The sequence below is a fragment of the Pelodiscus sinensis genome, chromosome 3, assembly GCF_052426305.1.
Source record: "Pelodiscus sinensis isolate ZL-2025 chromosome 3, ASM5242630v1, whole genome shotgun sequence".
NCBI lineage: Eukaryota > Metazoa > Chordata > Testudines > Trionychidae > Pelodiscus > Pelodiscus sinensis.
The window spans coordinates 136,742,860-136,767,159 of record NC_143054.1 but is presented as its reverse complement, the minus strand read 5'-3'; the positions used below and the strand labels follow the sequence as shown (position 1 = coordinate 136,767,159).

Here is a 24,300-nt window from a genome sequence, read left to right as displayed (position 1 = left end):
TGTCAGCAACACTAAAAGGTTAGGTAAATCACTTTGATATAAAAGGTTTCAATTGTACAGCTAGTAAGGATGTGAAGGACTAGTCAACTATCCAATAAACAAATGCTTATCAGATAGTTGACAGCATAGTCAACTAGTCACTTCCTGCTCCTCTCCTCTCCTCTCCTCTCCCCCCGCCTTATCAGATAGAGGGATGGGAAAGGAGAGAAGAAGGGGATACTTCAAAGTAGCAGCGCCACAGAGTCACAAAATGCATCGACTATTCGATTACCCGATACGTAACATCCTTAGCAGCCAGTAAATAGTATTCATTTGGTCACGTTTTCCTTCTGCTTGCTTCATTCTGGGTATACTTTAATAGTAAAGGTGTATTCTTACTGTAGCAGACTACACCTTCGTGTTTGTTCTGTTAAAGTATTTTAGTTGTCCCACTATTCTAGAGCTTACACTGAGTAAATAAGAGTTGTCATTACTAAAAGATAAAATTTTTTTAGTCAACAATCCAACACTTATTTCTTCTAGCAATCTGACACAGTCTCGTGTTACTGATGTAAATAAGAGTTCTTAAGGAATCTAGGTATGTGAATGGTTAACTGGTAAACCTCACCCTTAATAGGTGAGGCTTACCAGTTCCAGTTCACCAGTGGGGCCTGGAGCAGCTCCCTGCCCTGCCTACCATGGGAAGGGGGCTGTGCCAACCCAGACACACCACAAGCCAAGGGGCTCCAGAGCAGCCCCATGCATCATATGGGAGGGCTGCTCTAGCTCTCCCTGTTCCTCCTTTAATCAGTTAAACATTCAGTTTTAACCAATCAAATGGGATTTTACATCCTTAATGGAATCAAAATAAGGGGTCTCTTACAACAATATAATAGCAAAGCTGTAAAAAGCTAGACCAGTTATACGTTATTTTAAGGATATTGTACATTTATGTACTATAACAAAGGCTGTCTAGAGTGTTACTGCTTATTCTGTAAGAATTTAAACACATGAGAAAACAACTATGACCGTTCTAGAAGGTGAAAGTAAAATTCTACACTAACTTTGGCTATTAAGAGGTACTGGCCAGAATATAACATCTCATACCTGACCTACTTTAAAATAGTTTGATGTAATAAGACATTTGGTGAAAGTACTGTGAATAATAAATATGTATATTTGTGTAAAACCCAGCACTCCTTAGCAGTGATTCTCTTAATCCATTTTTAAGGAGTCAACTGTTTTGAAAGATCTGAGCAAAAATAAGTACAGCAGCAGCAACTGAATGAAAGATTATTCCCACATCTGTACTTAAGTTATCCTTGCATATAATCAAGTAAATATACAGACAAATGGTTTTCAAACATATTTTAAAATGAGAAAGAAGGGAATTCATGTCAATGGAGAAAGACAAATCTGATAGGGAAATAAATTTTATTTTCAAGCTTAGAGGCTTTATTTACAATCAATGGATCGTATAAAAATATAAAAAAGTACTTGAGTGTCCTTTAGAGGCTACAAATTTTACTTTTTTTCTAGTATCAACATAGTACTATTTCTTGCATGAATGCAACTTAATTCAAAACAGGTTAATGATCATGTAGCAGTGGGTACAAATTCATCTGGAGCAACTCATAATTCTGAGTTCTTAGTGAATGACAAAGCTTAAAATTTAACAAAAAATGTTTTAGGCTTTCATTAAAAAAGAGTGCAAGCTGTGCCATTTATTGTATGGCTTGTAAAATGTGTGCGATAACTATCAAAGTAATACAAATGTTCCAGTTATTTTTCATCTTAAGCATCAAGCCACAACAGGGTGTGTATTACTACAGCACTGGCCCACAACCTACGTGTTCTGAGGCTTGAAGTACTATCTTCATAGTCTATCAGTGATCCAGGAATGCACACAACTTATTGCTTTTAGAATATGACTACTTAATTCTAAAATTCATCAGTTTTTAAATCATGGGTGAGGATTTTAAACATCAACCTGCCAGAAGAGTTCACTGCATAATGATTAGGGGAAAAGGCAACAACTTGGGAGCACACTTTAACTACTAATCTGAGTAAGTTTATTTCCAGTGTAGGAGGAGATAGAGGGATCCTCAACTTCAGTTATTGGCTTTCAACTCCAGGAGTCCAAATGGCTTTAAATTTGTGGTCCAAAAGCCCATTTCAATTCTCATTTTGTTGTTAAACCAAAACTGAGAATACTGAATAGGTTTCATTTTGTGTTTTAAAATAGAAACAAAGGGTAGAGGCAGGGCTGTTAGGCCTCCACCTTCTCCATGGGCACCACCTCGCCTCGCACCCTGCTATTGTGCTTTCCAGCCCTGCTTTAAAAATATTACTTTAAATGTAATTGGAAGTCCTGAAATGCCTCAATTCAGCAATATAATATCAAAGTTGAAAAGCCCCACCAGACATTGAGACATGGTGCCCAAATTTGAAAAGTGCTATAGAAATGGTGGCAGTTAGACGAGAAAGTGTCACTTCCCTCTCCAAACCCAGCTATGAGAAACTTTACAGGAAATTAGGCCAATGCTAATCCAGTGATTTTCGATGTGATCTGGCTACTTCAAAAATTAAAACTACAACAGCTTGTATGCAAATTCAGTTTCAATACTCTCTGCAGGGAGACCATTCCTCAAGTCTCCCCTCAATGAGGCTGCAAGGTTAAGGGGACAGATTAAAATCACTACTACAATTCTGTTACATACTTTCAGCACCATGAAAAGGACAGAACAATCCCCTGGAGAATTCCTCACATGTAAGAGTAGTACAGGCAGAGCTATGGCAACCCCTGCACAAATCTCAGAATAAGGACATGGCAAGGCAAGAGTGCATCAGGGTGGAATGGCCAGAGTGCTTTGACATTGGTGGCTGGAGGGAATCTGCCAAACAGTAGCCCCAGCAGTAGGCCAGTATTCCAGCTGTACAAAGCTGGCACATCTGCATTTCCCACTGGTGAAGATACAGTACAGAATCTGGCCCTAAATTTTTAGCTGCTAACAGCCTTGCTACCTACAAAATGCAACAGCTAAAGGAAGGAAAGCAGTCAAAGAGTCAGTTATGACCCCAGTTCTTCCCTCTGATATACTTTGGCAGTTTCCACCAATTTCACTGCCGGTTTACTTATGTATCTGAGGGTAGATCTATACAAAGCATAGCTTGAAATAAGCTACACAATTTGAGCTATGCAAATTGTGTAACTTATTTCGAGATGCCAAATTTTGAAATAGGCTGTTGTCTAAACAGCACTAATTTTGAAATACAGCACTATTCCAACGAGTCCCTTAATACTCATGCAACAAGGTTTATGGGACATCGAAATAACAAGCCCATTACTTCGAATGTATTTTGAAATACTGGGCTGTTAATACGTGCAGAAGACTATATCGGGATAATGTACATTATCCTGAAATAGCACCACTGTGTAGATGTAACTTAAGAGCAGCTGACAACTCTGAAGCAACCATGGAAAATCATGAAAAAATGCATCAGTTCAGAGAAGTTTATTCACATACCCCAATTTTGATAATTGTAATGAAAAATTTGTTAGTATATAAAAATATTTACCTCATCTAAAAGAGAAAGGAGACCCCAAACAGGTTTCAATTACTTTTACAGATGAAACCTGTAGAATTTACATTTAAAAATTTGTTAGAAAAGGATATTTATTCAAAGCCAAGTTCTTATTAGCTAGTTAGAGCTATCTGGGATAGCGCAGCCTTTCATCAACTCCCAATAATGCATGGCTGAAATTTTATCAGATACTCACAACTTTAAGTAAAATTGGGACCTCACTTAAATCTAGTGCATGAGAGACTTTTTTCTTGAAATATAGCAGACTTTAGCTGCCAAACTATCTTCCTGTACCATCATGTCAGAAGCACATTTCTGCTCTCTACATTTGGCCACAGCTCTCAAGATGTGGCTAGGTATGTTTATATAGAAGTTTCTGATAAGTTAAATTCAGAGTTGGTTTAGGATTCCTAATTCAGATTCATAATCTATACAATTTAAGAAATGGGAAAGAAAAAAGGGAAGGGTGTGGAATTGCAGGTTAAAGATTGGAAGGCACAAAGTGGTAGACTGAATTAGGTAATGCTTCTTCCTTCTATTAATTCATGAACCCAACTGCCCTCCTAGCAACAATTCATGTCCTTACAATCCCTTTAACTCATGTTCAATTGTGATTTTTTTTTCCCAGCAGGATTCCTAATTTAGTTTGTTCAATAGAAAACGGATTGAGAGTTGCTATCAGACCACACATTACTTCAGGCAGGCTGCGTCAGGGAACTTAAATAGAACATAATATTTTTTTGAAGTTATTCAAAACATGAGAGGAAAGTTGTTTTGTTTTTTTTACTATTTTGCTTATCCTATCAACTATTTTTCTACAGTGGAAGGCTATGCAACATAACGATTTTTATGCTATTTGTGCACTACTTCGGTGGTTTTAAAGCAAAATGCCTTTGGTACACACCCAATGCACAGGTCAATCTTGCATATTAATGCACACCCGGTTGTGGTTTATTGCTCTATTGTAACAGACAATGTTGACGGCTACCACAGCTTTTTGATTGTCAGGAATATGAAATCTGGTGTTACTATCTTATCTTCAGACATCAGGAGAAAGATCCTTCAAATTCTACCAGGGCGAAGAAAGTCAGCATTCAACTGCTTAAACAGCAGCAAATTAGCATGTTCTTTTACTTTCATTGTTTTAGCATACCTGTCAAATAATGTTCAGTCTTTTAAATTAGCCCTAATCCAGCATTTTTTGTTGTCATTTGGTCAAGATATACAGTTTTAATTTCTTTTACAGCCTCCTTCCACAATGTACAAACTAGGAAAGTGGAAATTTATCTAAATACCAGAAAACAGTACTCTATGACTTAGTAAATAAGGGACTAGGAAACCATAACAAAAATAGTTTCATTATTGCGTAGGCTACAAAAAACAGAAAACTCACACCATGCATTGAGTCTGTTTGCATTACACCTCAGTTACATCATCTGTAACCATACAGCTAGTGAAATGTTACCAAGGTTGCTTATCCCATTGCCAGATCACATTTCATAGTTAAAAAAAAAATCAGAGATGAAAAATTTAGGTCAGGTCATTTTGCCCATCCGTCTGCCAGTGCAGGATCCTTCATGGGTCTGTAGACTGAATCAACATTCAAAGAGCAACATCTGTCCAGAAAAGTATCAACATCAGCTTCTATCAAACACCTTTCTGTAATGAAGTTAGCATGGTGAACATTAAGGGTCTTCTTCCATATCATCTGGATTGGGGGCCATAATGAAATGTTTGGGGTACACAAGGTTGTGTTCATAAGCATGTTCTTCCCAGCGAGCATCATCACTCTCATGGGTAATGTAGCGCTCTCCAATACGAGTTTCAAACTCTCTAAGGTCAAGCCAAGTCTGATAATCCTTTTAAAAAAAAATAAGGTGAATAGTTTATGAAACCCAATGGTAACACAATAGCTGTAGAAATCAAGTTAGCTTGATCAATGTGACTAGGTGATTACAGTCAACAAATATAGTGCTAGTCAAACAGGATTAGGTTCATATGAAGTGACTTGAATTGAAATAAGTTGAATCCCTCTGCTTTCAGTAAAGTACTACAGAAAGTCCTCAGATTTATGACTATCAGATGCCAGTTACAACGCTTTTCAGCTGACTGCCCATTTCGCCCCTACACCAAAAGCAGATAGGGAGAATGGCACACATAATGTGCTGAGTCTATTAATTACTGATTTCACTCTTCAAACTTCCTGATTGGCTTCCAGCCCTTGGCTCAGCCAATCAAAAAACAAGCAAAAGGCTACCCAACAACAAACTACCCTGGCCATGGAAGACAGACGAGTGACTGCAAGGAACCCCTTTTCAGCTCTGTTTTGGAAAGTCAAAGCATATGTGATTTTATATATTTATTTGAATGCTGTTTACCAAATAAATAGACTGATGTTTTTGTATTAGTCATCTATAATTCATTTAGTACAACGATTTGTGTTACTGTGGTGAAAGTAGCATATCAAGCCTAGTTTCAGGAACAAATCCCCCTTTATAGCATTGATTCCTACGAGAAAAGCAGTATTGTCTTAACGTTTCAACTTACAATGCAATTCTGAGGAACAAATTGTATCATAAGTCTGAGGTCTCCTTGTACAATTTATGAAAAAGTAATGATATCTGAAAAAGTCTGACTTGAAATATGTAAAAATGATGTCTTTTCAGCTGAAATACTAATTCCCCTCAAATAATTGATTGGGTTTTCCCCTCAGTGTTCTTTTGTCTGTCTGCAAAATTATAAGATTATTTAGTTTCTGATCTGAGAACTACAAGGGACCAGAGTGAAAACTGAACCAACACTTTTCTTTTACAAACACACTTCACCTGCCTCTTCTAAAATGAGTCACAGTATAAATTCTGCTTTCATTCTTTACTTGAGAAATAGCTTCTTACTCTTTCATGTATTTCAGGTGGAGTTGAGTGTTAATAAATGGCAATATTAAGGGAATGATCTCACCACACAACTGCCAGATAGAGAATACAGAGTAAAAGCAGAAAAACAGAAACATTAATAACATCCCAAGAACAAGAGGGCAAGACAAGATTTTGAAGGGCAGGGAGAAGGAATACATAAGGGCTGTGTCTAGACTGACCGTTTTTTCCGGAAAATCAGCCGCTTTTCCGGAAAAACTTGCCAGCTGTCTACACTGGCCGCTTGAATTTCCGCCAAAGCACTGACTTCCTACTGTAAGAAATCAGTGCTTCTTGCGGAAATAATATGCTGCTCCCGTTCAGGCAAAAGTCCTTTTGCGCAAAAGGGCCAGTGTAAACAGCTCAGATTTGTTTTCTGCAAAAAAAGCCCCGATCGCGAAAATGGCGATCGGGGCTTTTTTGTGGAAAAGCGCGTCTAGCTTGGCACGGACGCTTTTCCGCAAAAAGTGCTTTTGCAGAAAAGCGTCTGCCAACCTAGACGCTCTTTTCCATTAAAAGCATTTCCGGAAAATCATGCCAGTCTAGACACAGCCAAGGAGATGGGCAGAATCCCAGCGGTGGGAAGAGGAGAGTAGAAGGATGCAGCAGGTAAGAACAGTCAATGAGGCTTGGATGACTCCTAGTTGCTATCTTTATGGATATCCACTATGAGATATTTTCACATTGCAGTAAAAACCATTTTTACAAAGCCTTTGAGCTACCTAATTCAAATTGTGATTCACTTAAAGGACACAGTCATATATAGCTTTTATAGAAAACAAGGTGGGCAACTGCTCTTACCTGTAGCCACGGGTGACTAAGAGATTTGTCAACACTGTAACGTTTTCTCATCTTCACTTGAAGCAAATTGTTTATTAAATCAATGGCTGGGGGGAAGCCACAGAAAAATTATCAAAAATTCTAAAGCATAAATACAAATCTGCCATCTCTAATGGAGTTTACGACACAGAAATTTAATACTACTATTACATATAATATATACACAATGTACATTATGTGAAGCTTAGCTAAGACAATGGTTTTAACAATAAGTTTCAACTTAGGAGAAAACTAGAAATGTAGTAAGAACATAAGAACGGCCGTACTGGGTCAGACCAAAGGTCCATCTAGCTCAGTAGCCTGTCTGCCTACAGTGGCCAGCACCAGGTGCCCCGGAGGGAGTGGACTGAAGACAACGATCAAGCGAACTGTCTCGTGCCATCCATCTCCAGTCTCTGACAAACAGAGGTCAGGGACACCATTCCTACACCCTGACTAATAGCCTTTTATGGACCTAACCTCCATAAATTTATCTAGTTTCTCTTTAAACTCTCTTATAGTTCCTAGCCTTCACAGCCTCCTCTGTCAAGGAGTTCCACAGGCTGACTATGTGCTGTGTGAAGAAGAACGTTCACTTATTAGTTTTAAACCTGCTGCCCATTAATTTCATTTGGTGTCCTCTAGTCCTTGTATTATGGGAACTAATGAATAACTTTTCTTTATTCACCCTCTCCACACCACTCATGATTTTATACACCTCTATCATATCACCCCTCAGTGTTTTGTTTTGTTTTGTTTCTTTAAAAAAAACCTACTCAAAACTTTTAACGATTTATTCCAAATTGAGCTTATTGATTTCAAGTTTACCGTTAAAAATAATGTACTAACCGATCGATATCAATATTGATATTTTAGAGTGTCTGTGAGTCTGTTCAAGAACTCTTCCTAAACAGGAAGAGCTAGGGCCACCAAATTCGGTATTCAGTTTCCTCTTCTCCTAACTTAAAGTAAGGTCAGGGTTTGGTTGTGCCAGGACAACCAGAAGCACTGGAAAAGAAACTGTTTTCCATAACATTCAAAGGGAAGGGCTGCTGTTCAGAGGGACGCATTAGGAGGGTGGCCACTGGAGGCAGAAAGACCACAGGGGAGAACTAGCCTGCATACTGTACAATGGGAGGAGCTGTACTACCAAGGGAGTGGCCAGCAGGTCTGGGGCTCCATCATCTTGCCAGCCAGCACACCAGGTAAGTAACTCCTCTGCCCCCCAAACCATTCCCCTGCTCCTGGCTCTTGGCCTCAGTGCTGGGGATGGGAGACAGCAGGAGAAAAAAGGCCCCCTAGCAGCCAGGGAGGCTGGGGGTAGAGAAAATGGCCCCTGGCAGCTGGGGGGGGGGGAGGAAGGGCAGGGCTGGGGGAAAAGAAAATGGCCCCTGGCGGCCAGGTGGGGGGCTTGGAGGGGAGACAGGATCCATGCAGACAGGACTCCCCTGCCCCGAATTCCTCCTCTCCCGCCCTCCCCCAACCCTCACTCTTGCACCCTCCCATCCTCAAGGCCCTGCTCTGACTTCTGCACACATACACACCCACACCATCAACCACCTGCCCTGAAGGACCCAGGCAACACCGGGTAAGTCTGCTAGTGTTAGGATAAAATTTTAGCCCAACTGAAGTCAATGGAAATTGCCAAATTTGGTCCTATACTAATAAGGGTAAAGTTTTCAAAATGACTGGTACAGTACTTAAGAACTGCTATCTCATCAAAAGTCTGAACACCCCCGATGTCTGCTAACATTTGGATCCAGAGATGCATATTTTCACTCAGCCCATTTCATTATTGCACTGATCAGAATGTTTGGATCCAGAATTCCAATTATATGCATGCCTACATTTCAAACCATGATTCCCAACATACAGCCATGCCAGATTTAACTTGTCATTAGCTTTCACAAAGAGTACACATTCTTAACTCTATCCCACTATTTTCCACACCCAGCAGAAAAGCTACCTAAATCCATGTTTGGTGAGTTTACACAATAAGCCATGTGTAGAGTTCTATCATAGACACATCTATTGGTTCTCCCTTTACTCTAGCCCAATGTTAAATGTACTTCTATTTGACAGTGTTTCATCTTTCATAAATTCATGCTGGCTCATACCTATTATGTTACCTCTACCAAAGAGTCATCAGCTTGTCAATTTTCACATTCCTGTGTGAATCATAAATTCATAAGCAATTCAAAAATATGTAAATTCCAAAGAGTTAATGTATATAAAATGCTATAAAAAAACAAGATCTAAAAAACAAAACCTGTCTTGAACTTCTTTACCTTCATTAGAAATTTCCTTCCAGGGGTTTGGTGGATACATAAATGCTGCATTTTGAATTTGGTCATTTATATCTTCATCCTCATTAAATGGGAATGTACCACTAAGGCTCACATAGACAATAACTCCCACTGACCACATATCCAGAGAGCGATTGTAACCTTTACTCCTGAGCACTTCAGGAGCAAGGTAAGCTGGGGTTCCAACAACAGAGCGCCTGAAAGACTTTTCACCTATGATGCGTGCGAAACCAAAGTCACACAGCTTCACCTGTAAATAAATACAATACTGTTAAATGACAAATATCCGGTATATTTCTCAGATGAGCAACTGTCCAAACAAAAGTATGATATCTGGCATTGTATTTCACATCATTTAATTAATGCTTGCCTGGATAAAGGGAAGCAAAACATTACATTGCTACTCTTCATTTGGTCCTATTCCTTCAGCAGTGTGTCTCCTTTACATACTTGACTCTGGAAACTTATCTAACTTGAGAAAAACCATAATGGTACAGGTCGAGGCAGCACATGCACCCTTGGCTGCTTCCTGATGGCAAAAAGGATGGAACCACCCCAATTCCTTCACCCACCTTCAGTTCCTCCTCACAGGAGAGACTCTGTTATAGAGGGGAAGAAGGAGGGGAGGGCATGGAGTGGACACTTACATCTCAAAGAACAGTTATACAACAGTTTTGTAAGCATTTTATCATTTTTGAGTGATTGCACATGTTCATTTCACTTCAGGTGAATCACAAGCAGTTCCATCTAGAGGTGCATTTCAGAGTTTACCTAAAAAACAACTGTTATTGTCTCCTCTTGGGCCCCTGGCATTTGTTTCTCTTCCACCCTGCCCCTTGGTGCCTTCCCCTTTCTTCTCCTGCCCTGACCCTTCCTCTCCCCTCAGCACAAGCCCCTTCACTCCCCCCTTCCTGACACCGGCACCGCTCAACCCCCTTGTGCCAGAGCCAATGCTGTTATCATATTGTTTTATTCTGTGTATTATAAATAAGCATTCATGGGGGAATTTCCTATCCAGCAATTTCATTACTAAAATGTACAGAGGCAGGAACAAGATCAATTTTCCAACCTGGCTTAACATTACTCCCGCAGATATCCTAGGGCTGGCAGCCGGCATTCAGTGAGCCCCTCAACAAGACATAAATAACAAAGTACACCCGAGCCTGAAGTAAGGAAAGGAAATCCCGCTGGCAAAGTGTCCCTCTCCCCGAGCACAGGCAGGGAACGGCCCCGGCTGCCAGTGCAGAGTGGCCAGTCCCACTTGGGGCAGAGTGCTGAGCACCCTGCACACTGGAGACCCCTGGAGAAGAGGTCTGCACTGAGGAGCTCATATTGGCCACCGAGAGCCGCTGTTGCTATGCAGGGACTGCAAATGCTGAGAACTCTGGGTGCGGGGAAGGTACAGCGCTCTCCTCGCACCCGAGTTAAACCTCTGAAGACAGGCCACAGCCACCAGGACATGCCCTGCACATCAGAGAGCAGGAAGCGGCAGACACCACCAGCAGCCTGCCCCCCCAGAGGCGAGTCTCCATGTGCCGGGACTGGAGTCAGGGCCGCACTGCTATTTTTAGTACCACGGCCCAATCTCCAACTCTGGCAGCCGCCCCACTAATTCTGGGGTGGGCCACCCACCACTTGGCATGTAGTCTAGACATACCCCAACATTCCACATTAAGACAGATTACAGGCTGTCAGGAACACCAACCCACATGACACCACTGCACTCCTGGTTACAGAGCTCTGTGACTTTGTCCTCACCCACAACTACTTCTGAGTCGGAGACAATTTGTATCTCCAAGTCAGCGGCACGGCCATGGGCACTCGCATGGCACCACAATATGCCAACATCTTTATGGCTGACCTTGAATGTTTCCTCAGCTCTCAACCCCTACCACCCATCTCTACTTACGCTACATAGATAACATCTTCATCATATGTATCCATGGAAAAGAGACCCTTGAAGAATTTCATAGGGATTTCAACAACTTCCACCCCACCATCAACCTCAGCCTGGATCAATCCACACAAGTGAGCCACTTCCTTGACATTACAGTGCAATTAAATGATGGACAAATTTCCACCACTCTATACCAGAAACCTACCAACCTACCAACCGCTAGCTTTCTTACCTTCATGCCTCTAGCTTCCATCCCAGACACATTTCTCAATCTATTTTATACAGCCATGCCCTAAGATACAACCAGATTTGCTCTGATCCCACAGACAGAGACAAACACCTATGGGATCTATACAGAGCATTCATAAAACTGAAATACCCACCTGGAGAAGTGAAAAAACAGATCAACAGAACCAAAAAAGTACCCAGACATGAACTACTTCAAGACAGGCCCAAAAGAGAAAACAACAAAATTCCACTTGTCATCACCTACAGCCGATAATTTAAACCCCTCCAACGCATTATCAACAATCTACAACCTATCCAGGAAAACGACAGGCCTCACTCTCAGAGGCCTTCGGAGAAAGGCCAATCCTCACCTACAGACAACCCCCTAACCTCAAACAAATTCTTTCCAGGAACCATGTAACACACCTCCATCATAATCACACAATCAGGCCCAGTGCCAACTCTGCCCACACATCTACACAAGCAATTTCATCACTGGATCCAACATCAGCCACTACATCAGGGGCTCATTTAACTGCACATCCACTAATGTGATCTATGCCATTAAATGCCAGCAATGCCCTACTGCCATGTATATTAGCCAAACTGGACAATCTCTACGGGAAAGAATTAATGGACACAAATCAGATATCTGTAAAGGCAATACACAGAAACCTGTTGGAGAACACTTTAACCTGCCTGGACACTCATTAATGGATCTCCAAGTCACCATGTTGTTTCAGGCCAATTCCACAAGCCACATACACAGAGAAGGGTTGGAACTTAACTTCATTTACAAGTTTAATTCTTATACAAATGCAATGAACAGAGACATCTGCTAGCTTGCACGCTACCTTCCACATCCTAATGACTTCATCAACCAACCAAACAATGGAGGTGCTAATTGTTCTTATCAGCCTCTTGTAACTACTTGAACAATCTACGGTCTCCTTTTTTTCCTCCTCTTGCCACCACCTCATCTTACTTTATTTATTCTTGTATCTGGACTTCTAATGCTCCAGTCACCTGAGAAGTGGGTTGTGCCCGTGAAAGCTCATGATGTTTTGTTAGTCATTTTCTATATGTTTTGTTAGTCATTAAGGTGCTACTAGACTATTGGTTGTTTTTTAAGTTTTTCCTGTTACAGACTAACTCGGCTACCCCTCTGAAGCTTTTCATCTATTTAAGTTAGAGCGGGTAAAATAAGATGAAAAAGTTCATCCTCAGTGTTTTAAGAATCAAAAAAATGTAAAAAGATAAAACAGGCAGGTCACAATTCTAGCATTTTTAAGTTTTAAATTCTACATTTCTTCTTTAGCGGAACTGTGAGGTAGGATACAGAATAAAGTTACTCACCCTGTGCAGTAACAAAGGTTTTTTGAGCTGTGTCCCCCCAGGGGTGCAGCCCGACTACCCTCAGTTTCTTCGTGTACTCCCTCTAGTGTGGTCAAGCCCAAAAAGAGGGGAGGAGAGTGGGTCATGGAGCACCCACAGGGACACACATCTCAAAGAGCCATCACTGCTGCACAGAGTAATTTCCTTTTCTTTTTTGAGTGATGTCCCTCTATGGGTGCTCCACTGTGGTTGACTACATAACAGTATCCCAAGACAGCAGATGGGGTTCGGCTATGTCTTGTGCATAGATGAAAGGACTGTGTCAGCTAGGGAAGAGCTTGTATCTGCTTGTGTGGAAATTGCGTAGTGCCTCATGAACATCAGGTTGGAAAACCAGGCAGCAGCCCAGCAGATATCTTCGAGTGGTATTCCCTTGAGGAAGGCTGTTGATGCTGCCATCGCTCAAGTGGAATGCACCTTGGGGGGGGCGTAAGGAGAGATCTACCTTAGGTGAATAACACTGAATGATGCAGGATATCATCAATTTTGAGATGCGTTGTGAGAAGAGTAGCCTTCCGCTGGCACACTTTGCTAGTGAGACAAATAGTCTGTGATTTGCAGAATGGGCAGGTACCATCTTTGTAGAACAATAGTGCCCTTTTGATATCTAGTGTATGTCAAAATGGCCCGTCTCAGGAAGCATGAGGCTTTGGACAGAAGGTAAGGAGAACAATGGGTTCATTGATATGGAAATCCAAACAGACTTTCGACAGGAAGGGAGGGTGGGGTCAGAGGATGACTTTGTCTTTGTAAAAAATGGTGTATAATGGTGATGCTTTGAGACCAGCAAGCTCATTAACTCACCTTGCTGATGTGATGGCCAGTAAAAACACCATCTTTACTGTTAATAGGTGGAGTGTACATTTGGCCATCGGCTCAAACGGCAGTCTGGAAAGTGCTTTAATTCCAAATCGCAGCAGATTAAGACTGTGTAGGCCTTCGAGAACACTCATAGGCTACGTCTAGACTACAGGCTTCTTTCGGGAAATCTATTCCGAAAGAGAGCGTCCAAAATGCAAAACACATCAAAAAAGTGATCTGCTTTATCGAAAGAGAGAGTCCAGACTGAATGGATGCTCTCTTGCATGTAAGCTGTGATTGCTATGGATGGAACGGCCACCAGGGTACCTGTACTTTTTCCTCTTTCCTCTTCTTCCGAAAGAACTCCCTCTTCCCCATCCACACACGCCTTTTTCCGAAAAAGCTCTTTCGCAAAAAGGCTTTTTTTTTTTTTTTTTAGAGAAAGAGGATTACCAATGCTGGAAAAACACCTCTGTTCTTTCAATTTTCTTGCGGAAGAATGCAATTACAGTGTGGACGTTCCTCAAGTTTTGTCGGAAAAATGGCCATTTTTCCAACAAAATTCTGTAGTTTAGATATACCCTTAGAAATAGGGTGACCAAAACCGAGAAACCGGCAATCACTGAGAGTGCAGCTAGGTGCACCGTGCATCATAAAACTGACAGACCATGTTGTTTCAGGAACATAATGTAGTCAAGGACTTTGTTAAGAGGTGCAGCGAATGGGCTGAGTCCTGTTACTCACACACTAGGCTGTAAAGCAGTTCCACTTATATAGGAGGAGTGTGACGTCTATTGTGAAGTAAGACTTTTTTACTTGTTGCGAACATCTCTGCTCTGCCTTTGAGAACCAGAGAGAAATCATGCTGACAAATGTAGTGTTTGCAATTGCGAGTGGAGAAGAGTGCCCGTTTTGTGATAAGAGATCTAGAAGTTTCAGAAGTGGGGAAGGAGGTCGGAGAGACATCTGATAGAGATAGGGAAACCAGGTCTGCCTGGCCCACACTGGGGCTATGAAGATGACTAAGGCATTGGCCAACTGTATCTTGTGCTGGACTTTGGGGATTAGCAGGATGGGAGGAAAGGTGGAAAGGAGGTGAGTATTCTATGAGATAAGGAAGACATCTCTGAGACATCTGGGTCCTATGCCCGCTCTGGAACAGTACTGTGGTCACTTGATGTTTCCACAATATGCAAAGAGGTCTATGGACAGCCAACCCCATTGGTAGAAGCTGTTGTGTAGGTCTCTGGTTTCAATTTCCCACTTGTGGTTCACTGCAAACTGGCAACTGAGGGCACCTGCAATAGTATTCTTGACTCCAGGTAGGTATGATGTGGTGATGTTAATGTTATGTACACACCAGTTCCACAGACACATCGCTTCTGCACAAAGGGATCAAGATCAGGCATCTCCTTGCCAGTTGATGTAAAACATGGTGGATACGTTGTCAGTGAGGATGCATATCGTGGAACTCTGGATATGATGGAGACAATGTCTGCAGGCATTGCAGACCTCACGGAGCTCCAGGAGATGGAGCACGGACTTGTGGGTGTACCATTTGCCCTGAACATGGTAATGGTTGCAATGAGCATCCCCACCAAGGAGCAAAGCACCTGTGGTAATATGGATGGATGGACTACACCAGATGGAATGGGACACCGGCAAGAAGGTTCTGTGGATCTGTCCACCAGTGTAATGACAATAGGATCTTCTGAGGAATCGGTACTTGTCCATGTTCATGGTGTTCGGCCAATGTGTACATCGAGGCAAGCCAGTGCTAAAGACAGCAGAAGTGCAAGCATATATGGGGGACCACATATGTGGTAGTGGCAATGTGGCCCATGACACGAGGGAAAGTTAGTATTGAGACCAGTACTTAACATCATGATCAAGATCAGACTTTTTATGGCGTTGAACTGCTGATTCGGCAGGTATGCTCGTGCAGTTGTAAAATCAAGACACACTCCTATCAATTCTATGGATTCAATGGGGCATACGGTAGATTTCTATTCATTGATAACAAGGCCAAGGGATTCGAAAACCCCTTTTGTGAAAAGAAGTATATCCCTTGTGGCTTGCTGGGAAGGGCCTCAAATGAGGCAATCGTCCAGGTAAGGAAAAATCATGACACTTTTGTGGCTCAGGTATGCTGCGACTACTGACATGGTCTTGGAAAAGGCTCTGGGTGCAGACGAAAGACCAAAAGGAAGAACTCTGTATTGGAAATGGCCTGAAGTGACCATAAAGTGAAGGAAGCGTCTGCATGCCAGGTGTACGGTTATGTGAAAATAAACGTCTTGGAGGTCAAGGGCTGCAAACCAGTTTCCCTCATCCAGTGCCGGGATGATTGTCACCCATGTGACCATCTTGAATTGCTGTTTGCAGAGGTATTTGTTTAGATGATGAAGGTCGAGGATGGACCTCCAACCACCCATCCATTTTTCTGTAAGGATGTAATCTGAGTAAAATCCTCTGCTTGGGCACCTTCTCTATGGCTCCTATGTGAAGGAGGTGGTGTACTGCTTGACAAAGTAGCTGTCCATAAAGAAAGCTGAAGAGGGACAATGGGGGAGGAAGAAGGGAGTTTGGTGGAACTGAAATGAGGGGTACAGAACAACTGGACTTGATGATCTCTAGGACCCAGCACTCCATGGTAATTGCTGCCAACTGATTATAGTAAGGGTGTAAACCGTGATAGAATGTGGTTAATTCAGAAAGTACTGGTGGAATGGAGAGGTCATGCAGGCCACCAACCAAAGTCTCAAAGCTGCTGTCTGGAGGCCTGTTGTTTGGACAAGCAGATGTTAGGGGCCCACCACGCTGGTTCCTTGACCTGGAATGGTTTTGGTGGAACAGTCTTTGCTTTTGCTGTTGGACAAATGAAAAGTCTCTGTCTCTGATAGGGAGTGTACCATCTCCTATGGTGTGTACATCCCTAAAGTTTGCAAAATGATCTGAGAATCTTTGCTGAAATGAAGCATTTCATCCGTATGTGCTGCAAAGAGTTTGTCCTTATCAAATGGTAGGTCTTCAACCTGGGTTTGCAGCTGTTTGGGGACACCTGCTGCTTGCAACCATGATGAATGCCTCATTACTATAAATGTAGCAGTAGCCCTTGCTGCGGTATCAGTGGAGTCTAGTGCCATTTGCAGCACTGAGTGGGATGTATTGTAACCCTCCTACACTATAGATTTTAATATTGGCCTTTTATCATCCAAGAGATGTTGCATTAGTTCCATCAATGTAGCATAATTATCAAAATCATAATTGGCTAACCGTTTCATGTAACTGGTCATATGAAACTGCAAGGTCAAGGAGGAATACATTTTCCTGACAGACAGGTCTAAGTGTTTATGGTCCTTATCATGAGTGGCAGATTTAAATTGAGGGTTCTTGGATCTATGCTGTGCAACATCTACCACTAGGGAGTTTGGCTGAGGGTGAAGAAACAGAAAATCCATATCCTTGAGGGTCTAAGGTATTATCTATCAGCCCTCCTATTGGTCAGCGGGGCTGTGGCTGGTGTCTGCCAAACCTCATCCACTGCTTCCATAATTGCTTCATCTATGAAGAGCAATTTTAGATTTTGTGCCAGGTTGGAGGTTCTTTAAAAGCTTATGTTGTTTCTCTCACACCTCTATTAATACCACTTCTTGGCTGGTAGCGACCCTTTTGAATAAGTCCTGAAATTGCTTCAAATCATCAGTTGATGATGAGTCATCAGGAATAACTGCTTTGTCTGGATGGGATATATCAGTTGGTAAAATGTGAAGTTGCTCAGCATCAGGATGATCAGCTATTTGCCCATGTCTGGATCCTACTCCGTTGGCGAAGGAGAAGTATGAGAATGGAAGGGGGGTATTGACCTCTGGGATGGGGTTGATGGTGCAGTTGACCGGTGCCGTGGTGGCATCCAGTGACGGTATGGAGACCAGCGATGTGGGTAATGACCATGGAAGGACCATTCCTAATACCACAGAAGATGGTGAGAGTATCGTGATCAGCGTCTTTCATGTGGTGAGAGAGTCGGGTTGGAGAGGAGTCTTGAGAAGAGAATACGTTCCTACAATCCTCATCATAATCACTGTAATGAGAAAGTACAGGTGATTGTGGGGGATGAGGAGAGCTAAAGGGTGATAAGGGAGATTGATGTCTCCCAAGGTGGTCGTATGGAGATCTAGTCTTAGTTCCAGATCTCGCACCGGTACATTGTGGCCTTGAGAGTGATCAGAAGGATAATGACAGCTCGATGGAGGCTCCTGCGGTGCCGGTGAGGATGGCATCAACTCCAGGCTCAGGATGCGAGACAAGGACTTGGCAGATTTAGATCTGGCCTTCATTGGCACCAAAGTCTTAGTCCGTGCCGGTAGTGCCAGAATCTTGTCCAGTTCCATGGCTACTGAGCTCTTCAGTGTTGGGGTCCTTGGTGCTGGGGTCTGATCGTGATTTTGGTTTTGTTACCGACACAGCGCAGGGACATCCTGTGCCACAGGTACCTGGACTGTCTCCCATACTAACTCGAGGTGGTAGGGAGAGCGCTGGAGAAACCCTTCTTTTAAGCCAAGGGCTTTGGTGAAGGGGTGTTTGGGGTCCTCTGAGCAGTGGCTTTGTCCTGCTGTTTGGTGCCCTCCTTGTTTAACTGAGGCTCGAGGACTTTGTCAAATAATAGCATGTGTAGTCTGAGCTCTATATCTTTTCGAGCCCTGGCCATAAGACTACAGCAATGCACACACTTCTGGGGAACATGTGCTTCTCCTAGGCAATGTATGCAAGACCCATGGCCATCGGAGGCAGGCATAAGGTCACGGTATTCTTCACATTTTTTAATCCAGGAGAGCCCGGTATTCTGTTGAGTTCTTTTCTTCCTTTTTCTTTTTTCTTTTTTTTTTTTAAATGACTGAGCCGAGGCTTGTGGCCAGCAAAGCTGGCGGAGTGCCACCTCAGGAATTGCATCTTAACTATTTACAATGATAAACTCAATATATAACTCTATATCCAGCTTTATATATTTAAAACTAACTATTGCTGACTATAAAAAACAAAAACAACAACTTTTGAAATAATTTTAGCTCTATTCTTGTCTATAGATGACTGAAGAGGAGGAGAGGGATCGGGCTCAGTCTGCAGCAGAGGATGGCAACAAAGGAACTGAGGGGAGTAAGGCCATGAGTATGAACTCCAAAGGCACGAACAGTACGCTCCCTCCCCAACACATGCGTGGCCCAACTGGATACTGCTAGAAAAAAGACTCTGATCAGTATCACCAGAATGAATCCAACACCAACAGTGGAGCACCCACACTAGAAGCGACATCACTAGAAGAAAAACATTTGTTAAAATTTCACTCACCTGAGGGAATGGTTCTGCTGATGCTAGTAGTACATTTTCTGGTTTTAAATCACAGTGCACAATATTCTTGAAATGTAAATTCCTCAAAGCAACAAGTATCTATAAAAAAGGAAAGGTATTTTCAAAATAAGGAATGCAAGTGTCTAAGCACCAAAGATCAAACATACGAAGTTGTACAATAATCCAGAACTGTACAGATTTCCACAATTTTGTTTTGTTGTGCTTGCATATTGTGCAAGTGCTATTTTTGCTTTGCTGATCAAAAATCATAATTATTGTTAATTTTGTTTGGGAAGGACAATCTTTGATTATTTTACATCATATATGCACCTTTATGAAAGCTTAATTTGGGGCATCTCCTTTAAAACAACTAATTATATCTCTAAAGTAAAAAGTGAAAATTCTCACTTAGGATAAGAATCTGAATTCTTGTCAGTTCAACTTTCATTACATACAAAGCCTGCTATTAAAATTTTGTCTTCTTTACATAATTATTGAATCTAGGTAATACCTTGGGCCAAATTCTACTCAGACTATGGATATAAAATCCTGTTTAATTGGTTAATCAGTTAAACATACTGTTTAACCAGTTAAACAATTAAAGGGAAGGACAAGCAGGAGGGTCCATCCCGGCCTGCAGCCCCTGCCTACGAGGCCACCCAAATCCTCTCTGGATAGAGATCTGGAGCAGCCCCTACCTGCAGAGTGCCTGAGTCTGCCAGAGCAGCCCCTGTCCATAAGCGGGCCTCCCATGGGACTGGAGCAGCCTCCTGCCCATGGCAGGTGGGGAGCTGCTCCAGCCTCCACCGATTAATCATGACCGGTAAGCCTCACCCATTATCGATTAAACATTCACATCCCTAACTCGCACCCATGTAAGAAACCAAAATCTGGCCCCTTGTCCTCACAGAAGCAAATGGAGATGGAATACCAACCTGGGTAACCATGAACTTAGTGATTCGTTCTGGCAGCCGACTTTTCTCACTAGAAAGAATCATCTCCAGCATATCTCCATGTAACTTCTCCATCACAACGAATACCCGTTCTGGGGTTTCAAACATACATTCCAGGTTAACAATCCCAGGGTGGTGCAAATTCTAGAGAGTTACAGCATTCACATGAAAAACAAACGAGATATAACACTGATTTAACATTAGGAAAATTACATTTATACTGAGCTACAAAATCGGAAAGCATATATAAATGAAGAGTTAGGAATTAGAAACAAAGGGTATGAGGCAAAAGGTATTTCAAGGTGGCAAGTTTTAACAAATGACATGTGCCAATTCTCAGTATTAAGATTACTTGTGTCTTGGAAAGGAAATTATATCTGATGTGTCTAATTTTGTGTATGACACAACCAAACAAGTGTATAAAGGAAAGGAGCAAATGTTTATAAGGATTGATGGGCAACTCATGCAATCAACAGAACAAACAGAAGTCACATGAATTTCACCTGCTGCTTCAGAGAGGTACCAGGAAGCCCAAATACATCTTCTCCCTTGGTCTGTGCTGGCAGTAGATAGACGGGTGCCAACAATAAACTGACAACTCTGCTACCAGCTGCTCACAGACCCTTTGTCTTTCAGAACCCCTTCTAACAGAGAGGCTCAGATTTCAAGGATTCTGTCTTATATCCAACTCAGTAAAGCATTTAAGCACATGCCACAGAATCACGGAAATAATCTTTTCCTTTGATGGGATGCAAAGCTCAAAAGTAGATTCTATTTAAAATGTATTTTGTACCTGCAGAATGGCAACTTCATTACGAAGCTGACTTTCCTGTTTTGTGGGGAACCTCATCTTATCAATGACCTTAATAGCCACATCCCTTCCAGTCTTCCTATGCTTTCCTAAAAGAAAAGCAGTGCCACAGATCAAACAGCAGAAAATTGTTCATTAACAAAGTTACAGCGGGAAATTTTGGGAAAACTTTGTGGAAATGGGTGGAGTCTGCACAATCATAAAAGTTAATACACACCTGAGTTGAAAACTATAACTGGTAAATGAATTTACGTATGACACCAAGTACTCTCAGTCCAGAAATGCAGGATTTTTCTACAGCATTAATTTAAAGAGACGGTTGCTTTGCTGTCCAATCTGTGCAATTGATAGTGTATATATGATGTAAATTTCACACACACTCCCAACGCAAATGACCTATGCACCATTAACTCCGACAAAAGTCCATAAAATCCTGGCTTCTTCCATGCTAATGTTCAGGATGGAGTGGGAGCAGGTGTAAGAATTTCTCTCTCCTGTTGTTCCAGTAGCCAAAAGATACTTCCATAATGTGCAGGAATGTGCTAAAAATTGCTAATTCATTGGTTGGCACCTCATGTCGCCCACAGGGTATAGTCTACATGAAAAGGGGTATGGTAGCCCTCAGCAGATGTTCTGCCATCAGAAAGCTCTAAATGACTATGGTTAGGGAAAACAGGCTGGTCCAGTTGTGTGTTATTAGGCTATTTTATACTCTATATAGGGATGGGAAACCTACATCCCGGGGGATAGCTTGCCTGAATCCAGCCCCCGAGCCTCACAGCTTCCGCCCAGCATTAGGAAGCCTGCACTGGTGCTCCAGCCCCGCAGCCACCTCCCAGCTTCCTGCCCCTGCAACTCGCCTGCAAGATTTGAGTGCCAGCACTGGCTCCCTGCTGCGAGGGGAGGAACCCCAGAGTCAGGCAACTTGAGGCTGGCTCTGACCCACCAGCTCCGCCTGGCAGGAGAGGAAGTGGCTCTGCGTGACATCACTCCCTCTCCCTTTCCCCCGACTGTCTAAACGGCAGCGCAACAAAGCACTGCCTGGAAGCTTTTCCCCCACCACTCTGATTGGCTGTAATGGTAGCCAATAGGAGCAGCAGAGGGCAGTGCCTACGAATGGTGGGAGACACCGAGCCATGTGCACTCCTGGGGTGCTATGCCAGGTAAGCACTCCTCCATTGCCCAGACCCCCAGCCTGCTCCTGCATCCCTCTCTCCCCAGGTCCTCCTCAGCCTCCTCCCACACAATTAACTCCTTAATTTTGGCCACACCCCAGAGTGTGGGGATGTCTACAAAATCTACTACAGCCCAGACCTCTTAGGCTGTAGTGTACAGGGTGAAGGCGGGGATGTCTCTGTGTCTTTCAGTTGGGGGCTTTGTCAGTGAAGTGTCTCTTTTTTTGTTTTGTTTCTCACTTTTGTGAAGCCCCTGACTGATTTTCATGTGGGTCAGTGACCCCGATCCAAAAAAGGTTCCCAAGTCCTGTTCCACAAAGACAGGATGGCTCAAATGCTGATCATGCAGCTGCCCACCCTACACTCCCACACATGCTCAATTGTTTCCTGTAATATTAGGATTAAGCCATCAATGAAGAGAGCAGGTTAATGAGGTCAGGCACAGAAGGACCTTGGTAATCTAACACACACATTAATATTAAATCTAGAATGAGACTGTTACAAAAACAAAAGGGATGTCTGCTCAGTGCAAATGCTGAAAACTATTTTATACTACTAAAAAAATGTATAAAGTACACAGAAAAGTCCACAACCATAGTGTAAGAGGCACAGAGAATGCTACGGTGCACTGCTAAACAAATACTATAAGGAAGTCAAACTACTGCTATATAAACAATCTAGCTAGACCTCACCTGGAGTTCTGTATTCAGTACTGGTGGTCATGGCTTAGTGTCAAGGTATAGTAATTGCTCCTGAAGATTGTTGCATGGAGCAATCAACATAACAACGTACCTGCCTTAAAGATTTACATGATGAATAAAGGGTAAAAAAGGCTTATTTCCACTGGACAAAATGAAGTAAACTTAATGGAGGCCTAACTGACGTTACAAATGGCAACATAGTAGCCAAACAGACTTCATAATTGAAGTTTGTGTTCTCATATTTTTTATTAAATTATTAAAAATAATTAAATCAAATTAGAAGAAACTAATACAATGAAAACCTTGCAATATATTCTTGACTGATAGAAAAAATGGCATAAACATTGAAATCCTTCCAAGGGATTTAGGAGATCTGTTTTGAGGCATTCAGTAGCAATACCAAATAAAACCTTTGGATGACATAAAGCTATTCTGAAATGATATAAATTACAGCCTCCTCTAAAGTTAAATATATATACACACAGAGAGAGAGAGGGATACTAGTTCCACTAAATATCAAATTATACCTAAATGACACAGAAATAAATTAAAGAGTGAACTAGACATATTTCCTTGGGATACTGGACTTGATTAAGGAACATCAAACCGGGAGACAATATTTGGCTAGAGAACAGACAAGAGCTGTGCTCACACACAGGTGGAAGTTAACATAAAATCCTGGGTTCAAAGCTGCTTTAAAACACAGCCCTTTGATATGATATTGCTGTAAAATTTTACACCAGTAAGAGATCACCCAAATATATTCCATTTTCACTACCTACAAGTTCAAAATTTTGTCCTAGATTTGCCAAAAAAACCATACCAAATTTATCATAATTGTATATAATTATAGCAAGTATAATTAAACAATTAAATAAGTATAATTAATCACAACATAATTTAATATAATTTAATTAATATTTGTAATTCAATAATAAATGCATAAATAAACCAATAGGATGCTCTAAGTGATGTTTTCTAAAAAATATGAGAACACAAAACGAAACAAAGTATTTTATTCACTATATGTTGACTAGAAGGAAACAGATGCAAATTTTAAATGAATAAGAATATTATGGTATAATGGTTACCAGATCCAACCTATGAACTATTGGCAATAAAGGCCAAAACAGTACTGGTCCCAACATATTAGCAAGAGAAAGTGGATGAGGTAATACCTTTTATTGGCCCACATTCCATTTGCGAAGAGACAAGCTTTCAACTTACACACAACACTTCTTCAGGAGACAAGGAGCTCTGTGTAATCTCAAAAGCTTGTCTCCGTCAGAAGTTGGCCTTCACCTACCTTGTCTCAGCAATAAATAGATCGATTCAGGCAGAACATAACATTAACGTAAGATATGGTTTATATTCTTTTCATGCGCTCCC

At 41.9% G+C, this 24,300-nt stretch overlaps 1 protein-coding gene across 4 annotated transcripts in view; it reads right to left on the bottom strand.

Moving 5' to 3' along the window:
• Positions 1-1,396: 1,396 nt before the first annotated feature.
• PRKD3 (protein kinase D3) overlaps positions 1,397-24,300 on the bottom strand; it is a 108,347-nt gene continuing 85,443 nt past the window's right edge. For all 4 annotated transcript variants that reach the window (XM_075924927.2, XM_075924926.2, XM_089777380.1 and 1 more), the window contains 6 exons: positions 21,018-21,124; positions 20,207-20,368; positions 19,272-19,370; positions 9,584-9,851; positions 7,278-7,363; positions 1,397-5,423 (listed from right to left, as the gene is read on the bottom strand). In XM_075924927.2, coding sequence (XP_075781042.2) covers positions 5,250-5,423; positions 7,278-7,363; positions 9,584-9,851; positions 19,272-19,370; positions 20,207-20,368; positions 21,018-21,124 — 896 coding nt within the window. In that variant the 3' untranslated portion in view covers positions 1,397-5,249. The remainder of the gene's footprint in view (positions 5,424-7,277; positions 7,364-9,583; positions 9,852-19,271; positions 19,371-20,206; positions 20,369-21,017; positions 21,125-24,300) is intronic.